The sequence below is a fragment of the Dendropsophus ebraccatus genome, chromosome 6 (genome assembly GCF_027789765.1).
Source record: "Dendropsophus ebraccatus isolate aDenEbr1 chromosome 6, aDenEbr1.pat, whole genome shotgun sequence".
NCBI classification, from domain to species: Eukaryota; Metazoa; Chordata; class Amphibia; order Anura; family Hylidae; genus Dendropsophus; species Dendropsophus ebraccatus.
The window spans coordinates 77,706,243-77,729,879 of NC_091459.1; the positions used below are offsets into that span (position 1 = coordinate 77,706,243).

The window sequence follows — 23,637 nt, forward strand, 5'->3', positions numbered from 1 at the left end:
TGGCACTTGTCCTTTAAAGTTCTTTTTCTTTGCTTTATGCAGCATTGCATAGAGCAAAAGAGAAATTTTAATGCTGTTCTCCTGTCAATTCCTAGGGCCGGTGTGCAAGACACAGGGAATATAACAGGTTCTGTTAAAGAAAACCTGTTATCACCTTCATGCTGCCTAAATCACCTTCATGCTGCCTAAAACATGAGTCATTGGGGTGGTCTCCAGTGGCTTCTACCTGTTCCACAAAAGGCATCCACTATGATCTTATGCCTTTTATTATGTATAGAACTTAAATGGATTGGTGACCTGGCAATACATGGATACACAGAGTTCATCTATATATTTGCTCTCTGTTGTAACCATATAAGCTATGACTGTGCGGGTTGTAGTCATCCATAGTCATCAGAGGATTTTTTCCTGTGACCAGGGAATGCTTGAGGCTTTACTGTAAAAGTACTCTAGAATGGCCTTTTCTTACTGTAACACATTTTGCATTAGCTCACCTCTTCTTATATTTCTACAGGCTGCCATGAGATCGCAGATGAGTTTAGGACACAGGAAATTGATGGACAGGCTCTCCTCTTACTAAAGGAAGATCATCTGATGAGCACCATGAATATTAAGTTGGGACCAGCCCTTAAGATCTGCGCTCGCATTAATTCACTAAAGGAAACATAAAATACTTCAAGGTGGCCTTGACTATCTGTACAGTGAGAAAATAGCAGTCTTTTTAAATAGACAGTCCACACATTGGATAGTTTTGTAGCCATTTGTTTCTTGAATCAGTGTAAGTCCATTACATTACTGGGCAGTCAATGGAGACTTTTAAAGCTCCACCACTTGATGGTTATCTAGAAAACACTCAATACATTTAAAGTCAGAAAAGACATGGAATAGTTAGTCCTCTGTTTTTCAGGTTGGTCTTAGACATGATCACCATGTTTATATTTCATTGTAGGTTCCTTCAATTTGTATAACCTGGAACATGTTGGGTAGTTGAGATTCTGTAATGGAAGCTGCAGTAACATTGAGCATCATGATGAACATTTCCCCACATACACAAGCTTGCAGTGTATGTTTTTTACCACTTGTATTTTTCTATCTTACAGAAAGTGAATCAAGTATTGCACAAACAGATTGCCAGTATTCTTTATACCGTAAAACCTATGTAATATGAACGCTTTGTGTGTGTGTAATTTAATAACTGGGATTACTTTCTACTATGTATTATATAATATGTCAGTAATCTTCAGTGTAAAGGCGTTTGTGTCATAAAGCAGGTATGCGCCAAAATTACATTGAGTTGCATTCACCTTAATATTAAAAAAAAGCTTTCCCCCTCCCAGAGTATGCAAAGCATGATGGATGAGGTATGATGGATTCATTGTTCATAGTGTTCACGATATGAATAGACAGAATGAATGTGGTTTTAAGCAGTAAAGCAATATGGCACCTGGTATTTGTTACAGTATATGGAGAAAAATGACACACTGAGTTTCTTGAATATATGCAATGGAGGCAATGCGCACATATAAACATTTCAGATATAAATTACAAAGGTTAAATGTAATTCTGTTTTTTATTTATTACTATGTGTTAACATGGATTGTATGGTATATGTCATATGCAAACAAAAAGTAAAAAAGAAAAAGGTGAATAATAGAGGTTCAGTGGGATCATCTTATTTTTAGAAGGCACAGATTGAGTGTGTGTGTGTGTGTGTGTGGAGGGAATAAGCATTACCACCCCATTCCCCTGCCACAGCCTTTCCTTGTCCTGTCTCAACACACAGGAGATTGAAGGAAATGTCTGAACCAGTAATTGGCTTTTCTGAGTATCAAGATGGGAAAAGGAAGGGCAGATCAGCAGGGACCCAGTAAGGATCCTAGTGGCAGCAGCAGAGAATCGGGCTGAAGCCTAACTGGGAGGAGATGTTTTCTATGGGATTTGCTATTGCTCTGGACAGTTTCTGTCATGGACTGAAATGCCAGCAGAGAGCATTTTGTCACACTGGAAAGAATGCACCACTTCCTGCAGGACATACAGCAGCTGATATGTGCTGAAAGGCTTGAAATTTCTGAATAGAAGTAATTTACAAATCCGTATAACTTTCTGACACCAGTTGATTTAAAAAACCTTTTTTTTTCCTCCCAAATACCCCTCCCAAAATTTCATCCAGTTTGAAAATAAAATGATCCCAATGGACATCCCATTTAAAGGAGTATTCTGATGTATGTAAAAACTAAACTGCAGCCTGCTAGATCTGTAAACTGAATGCAAGACTCCCAACGCTTTGCTCCATCCAGTGCTTTTGTTTACTTACCCTTTTGACATGCTTTCCCTGCCATGCTGATTATGTTCCAAAGCCACTGTGGCTATTCAGTCAGTTTGGGACATTAGTATAGATGAGCACAACTCGAGCATGCTCAAGTCCAATCGTTAGGCATTTGAAAACCAATGGACACAGCCTTAGGCTAGGTTCACACATTGTAATACAACGGTCATTGTTTGAAGCAGCCGTTGGTTTCAGTATCAAACAACGGCCGCTCTATTACAGGATCCTCTGGCCAATAATGCATTATTTTTCACCAGTAGAAGTCTGCTGGCCGAATGGGTGTGAATAAAAATCAATTAGCCGTTAACTTTCATTCACACTACGTCCGGAAGGACCGCCACACAGTGTGTGAAGTCTATTTTCTACGGCTGATGATTGAACTGCAGCCATAGAAAATAGATGTGTTCATTATTTTTTACAGACGCAGTATACAAAGACACTGTGTGCACAATAACGGCCGTTGTTCTATTGAAATCAATAGATTTTAATGAATCCACTACAGCTGTACTGGTCATTGAAAACAATGTCCACGTTTCCACATTCATTACACTGTAGGAACATAGCCATAGGCTGTATTTAGCCACCGGTATTCAAATGCCGAACTATCGGACTCGAGCATTCTCAAGTTGCTCTCATCTCTAATTATAAGTAAAACAGGAGAAGCACATCATCAGCTTAAGTAAACTAAGGGAACAGGGTGGATCATAGGGCTGGCAATTTATTGGGTTAGGTAAGTATGCTGCAGTTTATTTTTTTTAAATGAAATTGCAATACCCTTTTAAGCTTTTCTGCTAATAAATGTAAATGCCAGGAGAGAGTGTGATTTTTGCAGGGCACATACAATAATCATTTGATTACTTATTAAACATTGTAGCAAAAATATAAATATAACATTGTATGTAAACATTACATATATAAAACTATATAGTAATGACTTTTTTGTAAGAGATTATTATTTCAAGTTGATTTTCAATTAAGTCACCCTTTATTTGTAGGATAAAATACAAAATGTGACAGAAAATTGTGCCATGTTCCATATATATGGAAGTGACATTTTTGCTGTTACAGAAGCTAACTGCTTACACGACTAGCTGTCAACAATGGGGAGAAAGCGCAGCAGAGACAAGGAGGCAAGTTTGCTAAGGCTGTGTTCACACATAGCGTTTCATTAGTTATATTTTGCTGCAAATTTGACGGAATCACAGCAAAAATAGCACTATTTTAATGTGATTTATGACGATATCTCTAATTAAACTATGTGTTAACATAGTCTAAATGAATATATTTGCAAAACTATTAATCTTGATGATTCCTACGTTTAACTATATAAGTTCAGATGGGAATACACCTTTATATATTCACACTACGTATATTTCAGTCAGTATATGTATATTTCAGTCAGTATATTTCAGTCAGTATTGCAACCAAAACCAGGAGTGGATTAAAAACACAGAAAGGATCTGTTCACACAATGTTGAAATTGAATAGATGGCCGCCGTTTAATGGCAAATATTTGCTGTTATTTTAGAACAACGGCTGTTATATTGAAATAATGGCAGTTATTTACTGTTATATGGCGGCCATCCACTCAATTTCAACATTGTGTTAACAGATCCTTTCTGTGTTTTCAATCCACTCCTGGTTTTGGTTGCCATACTGACTGAAATATACTGACTGAAATATACGTAGTGTGAATGCAGCCTTAAAGCGACTCTGTAGCCACTGTGGAACCTCCCAAACTACTTATACCTTGTTGTAGCTTAGGCGAAGTCCTTTCTGGTGGTATGTTTTGTAAAGCAGGTTAGGCTTTGATGAGGCAGAAAATTCAACTTTAGTAGCGGGCTGCCGTGTCTAGTGCATTGCCGCCTTTGTGGGGTTGCTGGTCATCTCCCCCTGCCTGCCTTCACAGGGTTCCATGTAAATGCGCATGTGGTGTTTTTTAGAGCTCCGGCGCCGCTGTAGTGACATGGCCGGGTCCGCACCCCTTCTTTAGCCGTCTTCCACTCCCTGTTTAGTGATGCTCTTGGCCCAGCCCCGACTCACATGCCTGTCAGTGGCCATCCCGCCCCATCGCATAACATGTTGGCGAACACTGCCTACGTCATCTTGTAGAGTTATTGGGATCGGATCGTGCGCAGGCGCACTGACGCGTCCGGCTTTATCAAACTAGTCTAACCGGTCGCGTCAGTGCGCCTGCGCGGGATCCGATCCCAAGAATTCTCATGTCACTACAGCGGCGCCAGATCTCAAAAAAACGCTGCATGCGCATTTACATGGAACCCTGTGAAGGCAGGCAGGGGGAGATGACCAGCAACACCACAAAGGCAGCGCTGCACTAGGGTACGAACGCTTCGTCCCCGCCTCTTAGACACGGCAGCCCTGCTACTAAAGTTGGATTTTCTGCCTTATCAAAGCCTAACCTGCTTTACAAAACATACCACCAGAAAGGACTTCGCCTAAGCTACAACAAGGTATAAGTAGTTTGGGGGGGCTTCCACAGTGGCTACAGAGTCGATTTAAATATACAGTATACCCTAACTGCTTTAAACATTTCTGCTGCCAACAACCAATTTTGTGGTCACTAATGGTACTCTAAATCACTGTGTTTCACCTCTGTTTCATTTATGACGATGATTTAAGGACAGTCCCAAAGAAAACTGTTATGGAAGTATGGTATCACCTAAGAAAAGCATCATCATCAGTGATGATCAGTGTAAGTGAGCGCTGATCTAGCCTATTAGACTAGATGATCGTGTAGCAAGGGTTGCATGGACATCGTTAGTGATGTCTGTGCTGCCCTTGCTTTCACATAGTAAATAAAAAAGGGTATACTTACATGTCCAGGTTCCCCCAGGGTTTCGGTGCCTTTTCCCTGCAGCCGCCTCTGACCCCTCTGGCCCGTCTCTTCAGTACAGATACAGAGCCAAAAGTGTCAGAGGCAGCTGCGGGGAGCAGGACACTCAGGGAAAAGGCACAGGAAACCTGGGCCCGTAAGTATAACCTTTATTATTTTCCGTACAGTGTCATCAGCCTTCGGCTGTGGAGCGCTATTACATGTAGCAATGCATGGACAATGATTTTTCAACACATTGAAAGACCATGATCAGCTGATGATCGGCTCTTTGGCTGATGGTTGTCCTTATTACACAGAGCGATAATCTGCCAAATTGACCTGATTTGGCAGATTATCGCTTTGTCTAAAAGGGCCCTAACTGTCATTCACACTTGTGTACTGGCTGAACATTAGCCAGGGCTGTGGAGTCGGTAAGCCGCAGCTCCGACTCCTGAATTTTATCTGGACCGACTCCGGCTCCTGCTCCTTCATAAATGGCCGGTCGTATACCAGGGGAGTTATTTATCACACTGGCTCAGCAGCTTCTCCCTAATGTCCTACATGATCCTGGGACAATTTCTGAGGGAATAAAGGAATACTGTATATAAAGCAGATTCTCCTGTGTGTGCAGTGGATGCAGCCAGTCTCCAGCCTCCATGTCCTGAACAACTCCCAACTAGACTAGATGGAGCAGGTGGTCTTTTTCTGCTGACAGTCTTCTATGTTTCTAACTGAATATTCACCATACTTAAAGAAACACTGCTAACAATGCCAGATACCTGTAATATAGAGGTCAGCCAAAGTGATATACAGGGGGTCACTCATAGTGATATAGAGGTCACACAGTGATATAAAAGGTCACTGTGCAGGCATTGCTGCAGCCATAGCACACATACACAGCCTGCTGCAGCCATAGTGCTCACACACACACACACACACACACACAGCCTGCTGCAGCCAAACCACGCGCACACATACACACAGCTGCAGCCATAGAACACTGAAGAAAAACACAATCTTGTCCCAGAGAGAAAACACCACACTGAGGACAGAGGTTACTGCTACACTACTTATGTCTTCTCCTCCTCCTCTATATTACACAGGATATCTTCATATTACACTGCTGCTCATATACAGTCATCCAGCATCCAGGAAGAGAACAGCACAGATCTCTCCCCCACACAATGAACTCTTCCAGCTCAGAAACAAACTGCCAAATAGTGACCGACAACTTTTCCATGACCACCCTTATGTAATAGGGCCAGTGTCCTATTACTGATATATTCCCCGACCACCCTTATCTAATAGGGCCAGTGTCCTATTACTGATATATTCATGAGCAAAACTTGTAAAATTCATATCGAAATTCAATTCTACAATTTTTTAAAGATTTTTTTTAAAGCTGGAGTCTGAGTCGGTAAAATTTTTTTCGACTCCAGCCAAAACTAGCTCCGACTTCGACTCCGACTCCACAGCCCTGACATTAGCAGGTAGCTCAGCCGAGGAATGGTTATTATAACCCACATGATACGGTTCACATTTAGTACTGTTCTCTTATTAAAATATTAGTATAAGCCTAAGGTACATTTATGCAACTGCATTTTGTCTAAAAGAAGAAGTACATTGACCTAAAGTCCTATCTTATGATTACACAGTTTTGAGGACACAGGACAGACACTTTCATGGTCATGCCATCCCCATACTAACAGCCCTGCCTGGCTGAAGCAGGGCAGTTCCTGCAGGGTTGGCACATCGTCAGCAACCAGGCAGTATCTGAGAACTGGGGAGCATCTTGGGGAATAGTATAAGGTCCTATGAAGAGAGCTATGAGCAAGGTAATAAAAGTGCCATTGTGGAACCAGGCCGACCAGGGCCCGATCAATAATGTGAACAACGGCCTGATAATCGTTTAGCGAGGGCTGCAGGAACATTGTTACCGATGTACTTGTAGCCCTTGTTTAAACATCATACATTACCTAACCATGTTGCAGGGCTTCTCCTACGCTCCTCTTCCTCCCGGTCCTGCGCGCAGCAGCAGCTTCGGTGCGGCCTGTCTGAGCTGACAGACCACTCAGCCAATCACTGGCCGCGGCGGTCCTGGACAGTGATTGGCTGAGCGGTCTGTCAGCTAACAGGCCACACCGAAGCTGCTGCTGCACGCGGGACCGGGAGGAAGAGGAGCGCAGGAGAAGCCCTGCAACATGGTTGGGTAATGTATGCTATCGCCAGTCGCCCGCCGTGCATCGCTATTCCACGCAGCGATGTGCGGATGGCGACCAATGGTTTTAGGTTTGAACCTAAATGAACCATCAGCCGATGACATGATCACTGGCTGATCGTTCTCTTTATTGTACGGAATGATAATCGCACCGTGGAACGTGGAATAAGCCCCTCAAGGTCCCTATACACTTTATACTTTTGTTGGTCTCACTCGAAGCTCAGAGCGCCAGTGTCAGTATAAGGTGTATGGGGCTTTTATGACCATTTACCGACAGATGATGGAAAATCACTGCCCAGTCTATTTGTTCTGGAAGAAATAAGCTGCAGCCAGAGCTTTCTGGATGTGATTAACCCTCCCCATAGAAAACACAGCAACAATGGGCCACACTGAACAAGACCAGAGACCAGAGTTCTTTCTTTTCATCACATCAAGGGCCTCCACCCAAAGTACAGATTTTATTACAAAATCTGTGAGTAATTTTAAATCTGGAGAGAAATATTAAATAAAGAGCCATTTTAGGGGTTAGTCACAGCCGTATTTACCACCAGGCACCCATGGTCCGGTGCCAAGGGCAGCACCTTGCAGGGGGAAGGAAACAACTTTTATTTTGTTTTTACTGTTTTAGTCTCCCACCTGCCACCAGACTTGCCAGTATATGTAGTCTTTCTTTTTTTTTTTTTTTCTTTGGGGGGGGGGGGGGGGGGGGGGGGGGGGGGGTGTTATGGTGTTATCCAGTCACAGTATGGTGGTATTGTTTAGGTCTGGTTTGGCAGTATTAAATGTGATGCCTGGAGCTATTACCTACCAATCCTGTGGTGAGAATTCCTTCAGACAATATGGAGACTGCTCTAATCATTGATTCAATGAGGAGATTTGTTTATGTTTTAAGCAGTTAAAACCCGGAAAAACGCGATTCAGACAATGTTTCTACATGTTGAATGCATGTGGCCGAAACCAGGCTCCCATTTCTTCCTCAGTAGTCATGTGCTATTACCAGGATTATTAGCCATATGCCTATTGGTTACCGCATGAGGGTCTGGTTTCAGATTCATGTGGTGACTTACAGTAAATGTGGGAACGCGGCCTAAGACTGATCAGATATCAATATGATAGTCGGAAACTAGAAAATCCTGATGGTAATTGGTGAGAGAAGATGGGGGGGGGGGGGGTCTGCAGGTGTAGTGCTTAGTGCAGCAGCAGCTGGTAATACTGCCCTCGAGTCAGTGTGTTTAGTTTCACATCAAGCATCAAGGGACACCCCTGGGCAGTACCATGATATGTGGGGCATGGGTTTCATCAAGTTAGGTAGAGAGAGAGAGAGAGAGAGAGAGAAAGAGAGAGAAAGAGAGAGAAAGAGAGAGAAAGAGAGAGAAAGAGAGAGAGAGAGAAAGAGAGAGAGAGAGAGAGAGAAAGAGAGAGAGAGAAAAAAAACGTTAACAGGTGGGATGTTGATTCAAGGACATCAGTTTGCCATAGTTGGAGTCAGAAATACATTTCCCCTTTGTAAGGAGCAATTGGCATCTGCCTCATCATTTTATTATTAGAATGTGCTTGAACTAATATGCTCCCACAATAATATAAAATAATTTGGCTTATAAATTCTTATGTCATTTATTGTAGTCAGGATGTTTTTATTACATGTCCACCTCCATTGCCAAACTTAACCTTGTGTGCATTTTTCACAGACACATTTTTGTGCACATTCAGGCTATGTTCACACACAGCAAAAATAAAATACGAAAATTAAACAATATGTGAACAGATAGAAAAAAAATGTCAATGTCAAAAGCAGGTAGTGAATAATGTGCATGTTCATTATTGGGACAGTTGTAATCAATTACGTCTATTATTCTACATTGTGTGTGCCCTGACGACCCATTTCCTATTGACTTCAACGGAGTGCATTATTACAGTGCTGCCATGGATTATGAGCATAATTTGTTCTAGGACTGTGCTAGTAATCCAAATCTACTCTTAAACCGAAGCATAACTTCCCATAAGAAATCACTGAAATTCAGATCTGGTTCACCACCCCAAAAATATTGATTTTTTTTTTATTCTGAATAACATGTAAACAAAGAAAACATCAGCTGTTTGTAGATACAGGATGGAACTGCTGATCCCCATAATGGCTGAGTGTGAGTGCAGGCACAGTATAGCAGCAGTGTGTATAGCTAAATGTGAGTGCAGGCACATTATAGCAGGAATGGAGAGGATGGGAAACACAAGGACTGACAGAGACTGCAGGAAGTATGAAGGAATGAGCAGGACAGATGTGGGCACAGTATAGCTGGCTGGGGAGAAGGGGGTTAGAACTATGAAGAGATTACCCCCACAGTCCTGTCCTTTGATGCAAGCCCCAGCCTAAAGTGGATCTGCCACAATTTGGAAGGTGAGGGAGACTTCCTAGGTCATAGTACAGTGCTGCAGACCACCCTGTTCAAGCCATGCCCCTCCCCCACTCCGCCTCTAACCCAGTACTGGAAGCTCTTAAACCAAAGCAATGCTCTTAAACCAAGTCACAATTCTGAAAAAATGTGAGCTCTTAAACCAAAATTCTCTTAATCCAAGTTACTCTTTAACCAAGGTACCACTGTATATTGAAAATATGGCTGTATTTTACAGTGCATTAACATAGCATTAGGCCAGGGGTGGGGAACCTCCGGCCCCTGACACCCCTGGAAGCGGCCCGCGGCTCCCCTGTGGCGTGCAGCGCTCTGAAGGGGAAGAAGCTGGCATCCACCGCATCCTCCTGTGTCTGTGACAGCTGCCAGGAGGATGCTGTGAGTGCCAGCCCCTTTCCCACTAGAGCACAGAATAGAGGGGAGAGAAGAGTGTGGGAGCGGAGGAAAGGTGAGTGGGATGTTTATTTTTTTATTTGGGGCAGACACTGGGGTTAACTATGCTACCAGGGGCATGACTGGGGAGGGGGTTAACTAGAGCCACCAGGAACATGCCTGGGGGGGTTAACTAGGCCACTGGGGACATGCCTGGGGGGGGGGGGGGTTAACTAGGCCACCGGGGACATGCCTGGGGGGTTAACTAGGCCACCAGGGACATGACTGGGGGGGTTAACTAGGCTACCAGGGACATGACTGGGGGGGTTAACTAGGCCACATGGGCATGACTGGGGGGGGGGCTAAGTAGGCCACCAGGGGCATGACTGGGGGGGGGGGGGGTAACTAGGCCACCAGGGACATGACTGGGGGGTTAACTAGGACACCAGGGACATGACTGGGTGGTTAACTAGGCTACCAGGGGCATGACTGGGGGGGGGGGGGGTTAACTAGACTTCAAAGCATCACTGGGGGGGGGGGGGGGGTTAACTAGACTACAAGGGGCATCACTGGGGGTTAACTAGACTTCAAAGCATCACTGGGGGGGGGTTAACTAGACTACAAGGGGCATCACTGGGGGTTAACTAGACTACAAGAGGCATCACTGGGGGTTAACTAGACTGCCAGGGACATCATTAAGGGGTTAACTACAGCTACCATCACTGGAGGTTAACTCTGGTTACAGGGCATCACTAAGGATTCACATCAGGTACAAGGGGCATCAAAGAGGGTTAACTACAATAGCAGGGGCATTAGGGGAACAATACTTTGCCTTGCCCCGGGTGCTGCTAACCCACGCCACTAACTGCCGCGCACAGCAAATTATTTTATTAATGCCCGACCAGCCCTCAACATAGAAAAGGTTCCCCACCCCTGCATTAGGCTATGTTCCCACACAGTGTTTTTGGTCAGTGTTTTGCAACTTAAACCAGCAGTCAATTGAAAACATAGAAAGACTATATTCCCACACAGTATTTTTGGTCAGTATTTTGCAACCAACACAAAAAAAATGCAACAGCTCACCACTAATGGCAAGATACAGATATGAATATCACTAGAAGCAGCTCCCCAACTGCTAAAAAAAAATCTCTATAAAAATAATGAGGCTCTAGGTATACCATTTGCAAGCAGTGTAAACCATCTCACCCTGATAAGGTGGCCTCATGCTTGGGATGGACCCTACACTGTACTTTGGCCTCTCCATGGCATATAATAAGCCTATGATTTGGGCATGCAGATCCATCTAATTCTGGCAAGAATAATAACAACCTATTTTGCAACCAATACAAGGAGTGGATTGAAAACACAGGCTTTTTTATAGCAGTTGGGGAGCTGCTTTTAGTGATATTCATATCTATATTGGGTCTGTATCTTGCCATTAGTGGTAAGCTGTTTCATTTTTTTTGTGTGTGCTTTTGTGTTGGTAGCCTAAGGCTATGTTTCCACATGGTATTTTTGGTCAGTATTTTTCAGCCAAAACCAGGAGTGGATTGAACACACTGCTGAAATTGGTTGGGTGGCCATCATTTAATATCAAATATTGGCTGTTATTTTAAAACAACGACCATTGTTTTGAAATAATGGTAATTATTTGCCATTAAATGGTGGCCATCCAATCAATTTCAGCAGTGTGTGAACATAGCCTTTCTGTGTTTTCAATCCACTCCGGTTTTGGTTGCAAAATACTGAGCAAAAATATTGTGTGGGACACTAAATACGCTACTTCCATTGAACTACAATGTTATATCTACCAACATCTCTAACCTCCCCTGCCTCCTTCTCCACACTGCCCTTTTATCTTTTTACCTATCAGCAGACTAGTCAGCAGTCTGGTCATTTGGCACCCAAGTGAGTTATTGTGGTGAGCTTTCAGATCTGTGACCCACATATCCACCTATACTTATTTCAGCACTTCCCTTTACTTTCATTCTATGCAACATCAACTCATTACATTAGCATGTAACGGAAAGAGGAAGGGTTAGTATATAATTGCTCATGGTCTACATAAAGATTGTATACTCAAGCATTTGTCTTCAAAGAGACTGTCAGGTTTATACTGTCCTATCTAAAGGTAGCATAAATTAGTGACAGAGAAGCTGAACAGATTGTAAGTATCACTTACATTGTTCTGTTCAGCTGATCCAGAGATATCTTTCTGAACATGGACAATAAGTAGTCCTCTCTATTATGTGTGTGAGCCCAGTAGTGCTCAATATTTATGAGCAGAAAACTCCGGCCACCAGCTTCTGATCTGCAGTTATCTATCCATGCTGTGTATAGGCAGGCAACAATTCTATTCTCCTACCTATCAGGAGAACAGCTGAACAGAAGCATGCCCTCAGAAGGAGCCAGTACACCTTTCTGTGGAAAAAAATGGCATACACTTACCTCCCTTGCCCCACGCTGCAGCCCATACTCATAACAGCAGGCCCTCTCAGTCATTCATCATCTGTAGCAGTAAATGGCCCAGGCCTGTTACCTCTCCTCGGGCATTCTGCAGAAAGAGGTCCTGGCAGAACAACCTCTTTAAAGCGAATGCACCACGTCGCTATATGACCTGATCTACGCACATAGGTCCGGGTGGCGCTGTCCATGTGGCGCCACTGGTTCCTGCTGTATCCCCAAGGAGAGGGGATATTAGAACACTGAGGGTACAAGGCCCGGGTCCAGTCCCTATTTGCATATTAAGAAACCAGCACAGATGATAGGAACTAGGAGGCGATTTGAAAAATGTCAAAAGTTTTTAAGATTTTAAAAGTCAACGGGATCTCCAAGCCGCCGACCAGGTGATGTAGAAAAAATGTATGTAGCGAAGTGGTACATTCACCTTAAGGCCTTGTCATCTGGGAATGCTATGTGGCACTAAGGTGTCTGGACTTAGTTTTGTATTGGAGACTGTGAGACTCCATCCCTTGGCTTGGCATGATAAGACATGTAGCCTGATACAGGATAGCTCCCAGCATCCTAACATAGTCACAATAAATGACCATGAACAACTACCCTATAAGAGACAAGTGTATGGTCTATTACAGGCTATTCAGGTGTAAAGAGAGGGATACATATATTGTGTGATGCAGGTCACATCTATTTGCAGGGATCTTGTTCACCTTTTTTTTTTTTTTTTTTTTTTTACCTGAAACGACCGGTGTGGGGATGTCGGTGCCGCAGCCCTTTTTTTGAAATGCCACCAGGTGCCCATACATGTGATATTGTCCCTATGTCTGCACTTCTATCCCTTTTAGGATCTTTTCATATTGTGGCCAATAAACATAACTTAGGCAATGATTGGAAGTGTGGGTTTCACAGGCACTTGAGTCCAGCAACAGGGAGGATAATGCTGTTACCCCTACTAAGCTGACAGGCTAGTGAGCCCAGGAGTGAGCTTAGTCACAATTGCTTATGGAAACCGCACAACGAGAAATCATATTACAGATGTTTTGTTTTTAGTGGCAGCAAACTGCTAAATTACTTGGAAAATTATGGAAGGGGAGACACCCAGCTTTGAAAAATCTCCCTTTTTATATATGGCTGCATGCAGGGGCGTAGCTAGGGGTTCAGCCTAGGGGAAGTGGTGGTGGTGGTGGTGGGGGGGGGGGTTTGAGTAGGTCCCCAGCCATAGGGAGCTTCAGCAGACAACAATGCTTTCTGAATGCATAACAAATCTATATACATTGTATACATGTACAGAATATGTACATTTTAAACATATATAGATTTGTTGCTTTTGTCCCCTCATTTTTCAGCAATACCTAGCATAGGAATCATTGAAGCTTACGCAGCTAATGTCCCCCCCCCCCCTCCCTAAAATGATGGCAGGCTTGGGTCAGGATGCCTAGGAGAAGAAACTAAGAGTTAGGGCCCTATTCCACTGGACGATTATCGTTTGCATAATCGTTAACCATTAACAATCTCAAACGACCGCTATTGCGAAAGACCTGAAAACGTTCACTCATTTCCATGGAACGATAATCGTTACTTATGATCGTAAATGCGATAGTTTTTTCTTCGCTATTTATTCGCTATTGCGTTCGTATCTATTGCGAACGACTGAAATACGTCTTATTCAATGCGAACGATTTGCGAATGAGCAACGATAAAAATAGGTTCAGGTCTTATAAAGCGATCAACGACTTCTCGTTCGGTCGTTAATCGTTAACTGCATTTCAACCAAACGATTATCATTTAGATTCGAACGATAATCGTCCGGTGGAATAGGGCCCTTACTCTCCCTCTAGCCTTGTCCCTCCTCCTACTATACTGGGTGCATGGCCTCCCCCATAACTGTAACAAATAAAGAAAGTGTTTCGCACAACGTGCTGCAATGAATTTTGTTTAACTTTATCACATTCTTCATCTTTGTAAAGCATTTTCTTGCTTGTCCGATGATCACTGGCCTTGTAACAAGGGGCAAAATCTGATTAGGTGGAGAATTGTTCTATGTTATAGGGCAATTATGGTGTCAGGAGAGAGTATTATCTGCAAAATGGCTGGCTTATGGTAGAGTTCCCCAATCTGTGGGTCCCAGCTGTTGCAAAACTACAATTCCCATCCTGATTTGACAGCTGGAGCTACAACTCCTATCCTGATCTTTTACCTGGAACTACAACTCCCATCCTGGTCCAACAGCTGGTACATGTGAATGGAGTGCAACTATAACTCTCATCCTGATCTGACATCTGCAACTCCCACCCTAATCTGACAGCTGCAGCTACACACCCCTTCTTGATCTAACAGCTGTAACTACAACTCCTACCCTGCTCTGACAGGTGCAACTACAACTCCCATCCTGATCCAAAAGCTGTAGCTATAACTCCCATCCTGATCCGACAGCTGCAGCTACAACTCCCACCCTGATTTGACAGCTGGAGGCTACCAGAGCATCATGGGGATGCTAGTTTTAAAACGGCTTTAGAGCAACATGTTGGTTAGGTTTTAGGGACTGCAACTACAACTCTCATCCTGATCTGACATCTGCAGATACAACTCCCACCCTGATCTGACAGCTGCAGATACAACTCCCATCCTAATCTGAAATGTGCAGATACAACTCCCATCCTGATCTGAAATCTGCAGATACAACTTCCACCCTGATCCAATAGCTGCAGCTACAACTCCCACCCTGATCTGACAGCTGCAACTACAACTCTCATCCTGACCTGACATCTGAAGATACAACTGCCAACCTGATCTGACAGCTGGATGCTAGCAGAGCATCATGGGGATGCTAGTTTTAAAATGGCTTTAGAGCAACATGTTGTTTAGGTTTTAGGGACTGACTGCCAGGGTGTAAACTTGATCCAAAGCTAAGGTTTGTGTTGTAGAGGTGGGGGCGTTTGTCCTGCCTGACCTCCTCCTCCAGCATCTCTACATCCCTTTACAGAAAGATGACTTACCAGACCAGGGCAAGAAGAGGCCTCAAGCTGCTCTATTTTGTCAGGGATTTGCTCCCTGTGAGCCAGTTACCACTGGAGACCTCAGTGGGCCCGGGAGGGGCCATCCCACCTGCCCTCCTCTAATTTCGGTACTGGCTGCATGATTAGAGAGAATTGTCTCTCAGGAGCTCTAAAATGTTTTAGCAACAACAAATGTACACTGTTGTTGGTACCACTATGTGTAAGATCTCTATTATGTTGTGTTTTTATGCCATTTTTGTTGTGTCTTTTATCCATTTTTGCCACAATTTTCCTGCAATTTGCAATAATGTGCTATTGTCTGCCAATTTCAGCAAAATCAAGGCAAAAATGCTGCTATAAATTGTGCAATTCTCAGCAAAATAGCCAGAAAATCACAAAAATGAAACTTTTTACTAAGAATGGGGGTTATTAGTTAAGCTGTCTAATGGTAAGATTCTCTTTGTTGCCCATAGCAACCAATCACAGCTCATGTTCCCAGAGCAATGTGTGAAATAAAAGCTGAGCTGTGATTGCTTGCTATGGGTCTCTTGCTATAAGACGGCACAATAAATTTCCCTTAGTTTAACAAACAGAGAATGAATGAAAGGCACTCACCGGGTCCAATGACATGCTTCAAAAAGAGTTACATTGCATGGAGGAGAGTGAAAGCATTGCGTTGCGTTGATTTGCCTTCTCCTCCCTGTAATGTAACTCTTTATGAAGCATGTCATTAAAGATTCTAAACTGAAACACGGTGAGTGCCATTCATTCATTCTCTGTTTGTATTATATGGACTGTGCCTTGCTACTGATGAAGTGTGCACCCTGTGACAGCGATTGTAACGTGAACCAGGCGCTTAGAGTCGACAACCAGCAGGAGATGAGCAAAACAGGTGGTGCCAGTTGATTAGACTCTCACAGTACTGAAAATTTCCCTTATAGTGTCCTTAGTAGCCCATAGCAACCAATCAGATCTCCCCTTTCACTTTACCAAATAATATGTTGAAAACTGAGCTGTGATTGGTTGCTATGGGTCTCTTACTATAAAATATCACATGAAATTTCCCTTAGTAGCCCATAACAACCTTTAAGAGCTCAGCTTTCATGTTTACAAAGCAATGTGAGAAATGAAAGCTATAAGACACAATAAATTTCCCTTAGTGTCCTTAGTAGCCCATAGATCCCCTTTCACTTTACCAGAGCAAATATTATGTGAAAGCATAGCTGTAATTGGTTACTACCTGTAAACAAGGACGCTGTGTGATAAATCTACCGAGACCCCCACCCACCGGGTGTTTTTGTCTGGGCAGAGTATACTCCTACATCTAGGAGAGAGAAGAGCTGGAGAAGGAGAGTGACCAGCAGGGGGAGCTCCTGTCTGCCATCTATGTTTGTTGTATTTCCCCTTTCCTCCTCACCTCACACAATAACGGTGAGTACTGCAGAGCAGCCATCTTTGGGGAAGCAGAGCCGACAGGTACAGTGTAACAGAGGTGGTGTATGGTGTTTATTGTGTACCACATTATCACTTTTACATACTCACGCCCTTGAGCAACCCTACTCCAACAAATAGTGACATATAAAATTCTGGTCTATAATAAATTTCCCCCTATGTGTGTTTTCTTATAAGAAGAAGTACACATTTTTACAAATAAAACATTTATTTAACTTTTTAAACAATTCGCTGTCGGCGGTAGGCATGCCCTTCGGAAGTGTGGTGGTGGTGGTGGAGGGAAAGCCACTGAGCACTTCCTTGGAGATGATGGAGATGCATCTTCTCAGTTCCTCGGTACTGGTGAAGCATCTTAGAAGCAGTCTGATAGTCTGTATGAAGCAGATCAGCATCCTGCTGGTGGTGTTGATCCAGGTCAATGTCTCATTTGTAGTTATCAGCCAGGCGCATCTGTGGCAGCGACTGGCCACCCAGGTGAGTAGCTGAATGGTGCTCCAGATTATCAGGTCTCTGGTGCTGCAGATCCAGGTCATAAAATCACTGGTGGTGGTGATTAAACTCAGCTGCTCAACAGCAGCTGTGATCAAGGTTATCAGGTTGCTATTAGTGAAAATTCAGCTTAGCTAGGTAGATTGTGGTAGACATCCAGCTGACAACATCACTAATAGCGCTGAATCAGCTAAGCAGGCCAATGAAAGCTGTTGCCACGCTCTGCATAAGGCTGGGGATGGAGATAAGGCTGATATGCTTACCAATAAGCAGGTCTCCAATGGTGGTGTTTGGCCTCTTCATTTTGAAGGTGCTAGAGTTGCCACACTGCAGGTTGCTGGTGGTGGAATTGGGCCTTTGCAGGTTAATGGTGGTAATGTTCCAGCTGGGCTGGTCTCTGATGGTAGTGTTCAGCCTCTGCAGGCCCCTAGTGATGTTGCCCCAGCTGGGCGGGTTGTTGATGGAGTTGCCCCAGCTCAGCGGGTTGCTGAAGGTTTCAATCAGAATGAGTGGGTGTCTGGTGGAGAGACAGCCCACCAGGATTGTGCCACAGGAGTTTGCCAAAAATGACAAGATGCTTGTCAATCCTTTCCTCTCTGTCCATGTTCTGACAAAAATCAGAAGCACTAGAAACAAACAGGCAGTATACACAGGCAGTTTGCACAGGCAGTACAGACAGTGTGGTCACTAGTGTGGAGCCCCTCAGAGTCTGGGGCTCTGCACCTTTTTTTCTAGGGCCGTGAAATGACATCACAAATTATGTCACTTATTCGATGTCACTACTTGTTGTATTGTGATGTCATCAGCATGCACAGGTCTCGTGCTCCGAGCTGCACAGCTTCCGAGACAACACTTCCACTGACGTCACTGTGGGAGAGTCTAGAGCTGTTAACTCTTCACCGGTCGGAAAGAAATGCTAGGAGATAGAGTAACAAAAAGAGGATACGTGACTGTACTAAAAGATTCATTAGATGTCACACTTGTAAAAATCAAATAATAAAAACATCTGTAAGTGCCCATGGGTCACTCATTGGAAGGACTCATTGAAGTTAATGAACAGTCAGATTACCAATTATAATATATATATATATATATATATATATATATATATTCTATATATATATATTTATTTATTTTTAAACAGAAGTGAATAAAAACTTTTTAAATAAAAACTTTTTCTACCCATGGGTGTAAGACTTCATTCTCACCATCTACAACCGACCAAAGTGGGACAAAAACTTTCTCTCTTAGTCTCTTCAGATTGTAAAGGAGGAGCTAAAACATTACAACGAAAAACTAGAATAGCTCATCATACCCTTGGGGCCCACTCAGTTGTCCCCCTTTGAGCATCCCTAGAAGCTGCGGCTCCGCAGGGAAACGTGAGAGGGGTGGATTCCTATGTCTGAATGATGAGGAGGGGAGCGGTTGGGGGCTTTATTATTACTATGGAGGGGCCACAACAGGGGTCTTTATTACTATAGAGAGGGTCACAACAGGGGGGTTTATTGCTATGGGGGGCTCACAACAAGAGGCATTATTATTATATACAACACAGCTGGGAGCACTATAACTAAATTGAAGGCATCGCAGGGGACCTTATTACTATATGGGGGGGTCATAGAAGGGGATGATATTACTATATGGGGGGTCATAGAAGATAGTGTTATGACTATATGGGGGATCCTACATACGGAGGCAACCCACACACTTACTCACTTTACTGCACATGACACCAAACAGTGGAATTACTTCTAAATAGGAGCCTGTAGGTAGAAGAAAAGGGAAAGGATGGAGAGGAAAAGGAAAAGTGATGCCTCAGATGAAAGAAGACATCACCTGTAAGTCACTAAATGCTGTTTTTGGTATTTTGTAGAACATTTGGTAGGGGTGCCCCAAGGTGGAAAAGGTTGGTGGGAAACAAAGGGGGGTGGGGCCCTATGCAGTCTGTGTCCGCCCCTCCCCTGATTCTAAGGTTTCATTCAGACCAACAGGTGCCAATGTTTTTAACTTAAAAATCCAAAAGGCTCTCTTCTATTGAGAATTTTTTGTCTGTTGGCTTCAGTGATCTGTATTTGTTCCAAGGGTGTCACTTTAATGCACCCCATATAAAGCGGGTGGCACTTCAAAAAAATATATCCCAACTCTACTATAGTAACAAAATATATTGCAAATTTTTATTGAGAATACAAAAAACTACAAGTGGAACATACAGGATAAAAACATTTAAAAAACAACGGACACAATATGGAAACTGAGTATGATAAGCTCAGTATCCAAAACACCCCGACATGTGGGATATAAGACTTGAACTTCTACATGGTTGCGACTACACTGAAGTTAAAATTGGACCACTATTTGTGTTCACATTCTGTTCAACCCTTGATGATACTTGCATACATGGTTATGTGCTTATGTGCAATGAATGGATGTACTAGGGTTTGCCAATAGTTTGCATTGTGGATCAGATGTAAGGGTTAAAGGTTGGGTATATATCCTGTAGCTACAGGGTATATAGTACACCGGTATATTACTGCGTCCATGGCTATTGCACCTACTTGCATAAGAGTGGTAACAATAATACTGTACCTATTTTGACCCTCTTTCCTACCTACTACTATTATGGGATGGTATATTCCAATAGGATATATTAACGGTACTTATACTGTCCTTTATCTGTTATATTTAACATCATTACGGTATGATGTGCCTTAAAGGGGTAGTACACCCAAAAAAAATTTCTTTCAAATCAACTGCTGCCATGAAGTGCCAGAGATTTGTAATTTACTTCTATTAAAAAATCTCAAGCCTTCCAGTACTTATCAGCTGCTGTATGCCCAGCAGGAAGTGGTATTATTTCCAGTCTGGAGAGCAGGAGAGGTTTTCTAGTTGGATTTGCTCCTTCTCTGGACAGTTCCTGACATGGACAGAGGAGGCAACAGAGAGCACTGTGTCAGACAGGAAAGAAAACACCACTTCCTGCTGAACATACAGCAGCTGATAAGTACTGGAAGGCTTGAGATTTTTTAATAGAAGTAAATTACAAATCTCTGGCACTTCATGGCAGCAGTTGATTTGAAAGAAATTTTTTTTTGGTGCACTACCCCTTTAATAGGATGTATGAATTGTACTTACACACAAACACGATCATGTTAGGGTTAAAAATTTGGATTTTCACTTATATCTTTGTTTGATTATTTTTGACATGATCATGTACATAATTATAATAATATTAGGTTGTTTGTGGACCAATTTGATATTTACCACTATCTTTAACCTTGACTTCATTACGGATATTATGGGATCCTTATGTTATTTTTATGTCTGTAGCTGTGATTAAGCATATTTTCACATTGGTGTTTATTGTGGTTTACCAAATTGGTGTTTGAATTAGGATTAACACAGTAAATCTCTAACTCTAAATCATGCGCAAGAGTCCTCTTCCAATAAAGCTTGTTTCACTAGTGTCATCTATTATGTGCTGATGTGGGCAGGGAAACATCTTGCACATGCGCCATAACCTGCTAGTGACGCCACGGCCATGTTGGGAGTCTGGACGGGGGTTTCTGTTTGATGGGGTCGGTAAGGTTAATAATCAAGTATAACATGATGTGTATTACTTTGATTACAAGTGGGGTATATAGATGTTTAGTATGTCACAGAACATTACCCTTGGGAAAGTCTTGTGTTGGAGATGGAACGCGTGGGGCTTAGTGGACCGACATGGAGTCCTCATGTCTGTGATATTTACTATCTAAATTCCCTAAATTTCTTCAACATTCTTTTTGTGATACAATTACAATATATATTTTTTTTATATGTTTTTGGGCTGCTAGCAGTGTTTTAGGAGGGACTTTTGCACTTTATACATGTCGGGGTGTTTTGGATACTGAGCTTATCATATTCGGTTTCCAATTTGTGTCTGTTGTTTTTTTAAATGTTTTTATCCTGTATGTTCCACTTGTAGTTTTTTGTATTCTCAATAAAAATTTGTAATATATTTTGTTACTATAGTAGTGAGGTGGAACATTTTTTTTTTTAAGTGCCACCCGCTTTATATGGTATTCTCTGTTTTGCTATATTTATTCACTTTTTCATACCATTAGGGTTGAGCATTCTTTGTCCAGATAGTGTTTTTTGTTGTGCCTTGTCCCTCACTTTAATGCACCCAAAATCACTATGATGGATTTCACAAAGGTGTCTAGAGACACTGTTTAATAAAACGTGAATTGGCATTAAAACGATTGCCAGTAAGTCTCCTGAGTGTCTGGGTGGTCCTCCCTATGTATTGGAGACCACACTCGCACTCAAGGAGGTAGACCACATGATCAGAGCCACAATTGAGATTTAGATAGATGTCAAAAATCTCTCCCGTGACATTGGACACTGGTCGGTTATACTTTTGCAACACAAGCAGCCCCTATTGTTGCACTTAGTGACAATCCCCTTAGTCTCTTTTGATGGTCTGACTTATCTTTTTTCTCTTAGTCGACTTGGGGCTAAAATATTTTTTTTTTAGAGTTTTACCTCTTCTAAAGGTGATCTTCGGTTTCTTTGGAGTGATAGTTTTGAGTATAGGGTCTTTGAGCAAGATTTTCCATTTTCACTCCAATGATTTCCTAATCTATCTATTATGAACATTATATGTGGTGATAAAATTAGATTTGTAATTACCAATGGTGTTTCTCACTCTATTTTCTTTCTTAGGATGTAAAATCTATTTTTTGGACTTTTGCCAGGTTAGATTTAAAAGCTGCTTAGGGTAACCTTTTTGTTTGACTCTAACCTCTAAGGTCTTTGATTGCTTTTTATAGTCCTCAGTGCGGCTAAAATTCTTGCCGATCCACCTATATTGATTTAAAGGTATATTTTGGATCCACTTTTTATAATGTGCACTCTGATAATCGAGATAACTTTGTATAGCCTTTTTTTTTTTAAATCGATTCTCACTTCTATATCAAGGATTACCATTTTTTGGGGGTCAATGTGCGCTGTAAACTGTATGCCTTATTCATTAGAATTGAGGTGTTAGGCTTCCGCGGTCTGTTTATTCCCCTTCCATATTAAGAAGAGGTCATCAATATACCTCTTATAGTACACAACATGACCAGCATACCACGGAGAATCGTGGATGTACAGGGACTCGAACCCACCCATAAAGATGTTAGCATAACTGGATGCGGCTCGAGTCCCTATCATGGTCCCCCACGTCTGATGGTAGATGGCCCCTGAATAAGTGAAAATATTATGGGTAAGTATAAAATTGAGACCAGCTATCAGGAAATCTATTTGAAACTGTTAATATTTATCTTCCTTCTGTAGAGCACCCAAAACTGTTTGCAGGCCTAAAGAATGTTCAATATTGGAATATTAAGCTGTTATATCAAGAGACACAAGAAGGTAGTCGGAACTCCACTCTATGGGGGACATGTATCAAGGGAAAACTGCGTACATTTTTGCGGAAAGGGGCGATTTGCAAATATTTTATTCGCAAAACGGCCATTTGCGAATAAAATATTTGCAAATCGCCCCGTACCACTAAAAGATACGCCGAAAACCTACTCCAACTTTCAGGCGGCGTAGGTTTTCGGCTGTGCGCACCGACGCGCACAGGTTTTATGAAGAGGCAGTCCGCCTGTACATAAATATCCGTAGCGCCGGAGATGCGGGGATATTTATAAGTCCAGCGTAAAAATGCCGGACTTAATAAATGTCCCCCTATGTCTTTTAAAGTGACTGTACCACCAGGCCCAGGCTGAAGCACTGGAGGCGGGCTGATCCACCCACAGTGGGAAGAAACCCCAGCCCCTCCATGACATGACTCCATTAGAATCAATGGAACCCTATCATAGAGGGGCAGGGGTTTCCTCCCACAAAGGGTGGGTCGGCCCGCCTCCAGTGCTTCAGCCTGCGCCGGGTGGTACAGTCACTTTAAATCACATATAAAGGACGTGGAGTCTTTAAGATAGGACTGTAGTTTGACAATTAACTCTTGTAGGTGTGAATCTATAAAATGAGAGTTGACTTGTAAGGGACCCAGTGCCTAATAGGATTGGCCTTCCTGGTGGACGCTACTCACTCTTGTCAAT

The 23,637-nt window shown here is 42.7% G+C and overlaps 1 protein-coding gene across 6 annotated transcripts in view; it reads left to right on the forward strand.

Annotated features, from left to right (window-relative positions):
- The window catches only part of PHC3 (polyhomeotic homolog 3), a 90,119-nt gene extending 86,889 nt beyond the window's left edge, over window positions 1-3,230 (forward strand). For all 6 annotated transcript variants that reach the window (XM_069975213.1, XM_069975210.1, XM_069975209.1 and 3 more), the window contains exon 15: window positions 515-3,230. In XM_069975213.1, the coding sequence (XP_069831314.1) occupies window positions 515-669 (155 nt within the window). In that variant the 3' untranslated portion in view covers window positions 670-3,230. The remainder of the gene's footprint in view (window positions 1-514) is intronic.
- The last annotated feature ends 20,407 nt before the right edge of the window (window positions 3,231-23,637 follow it).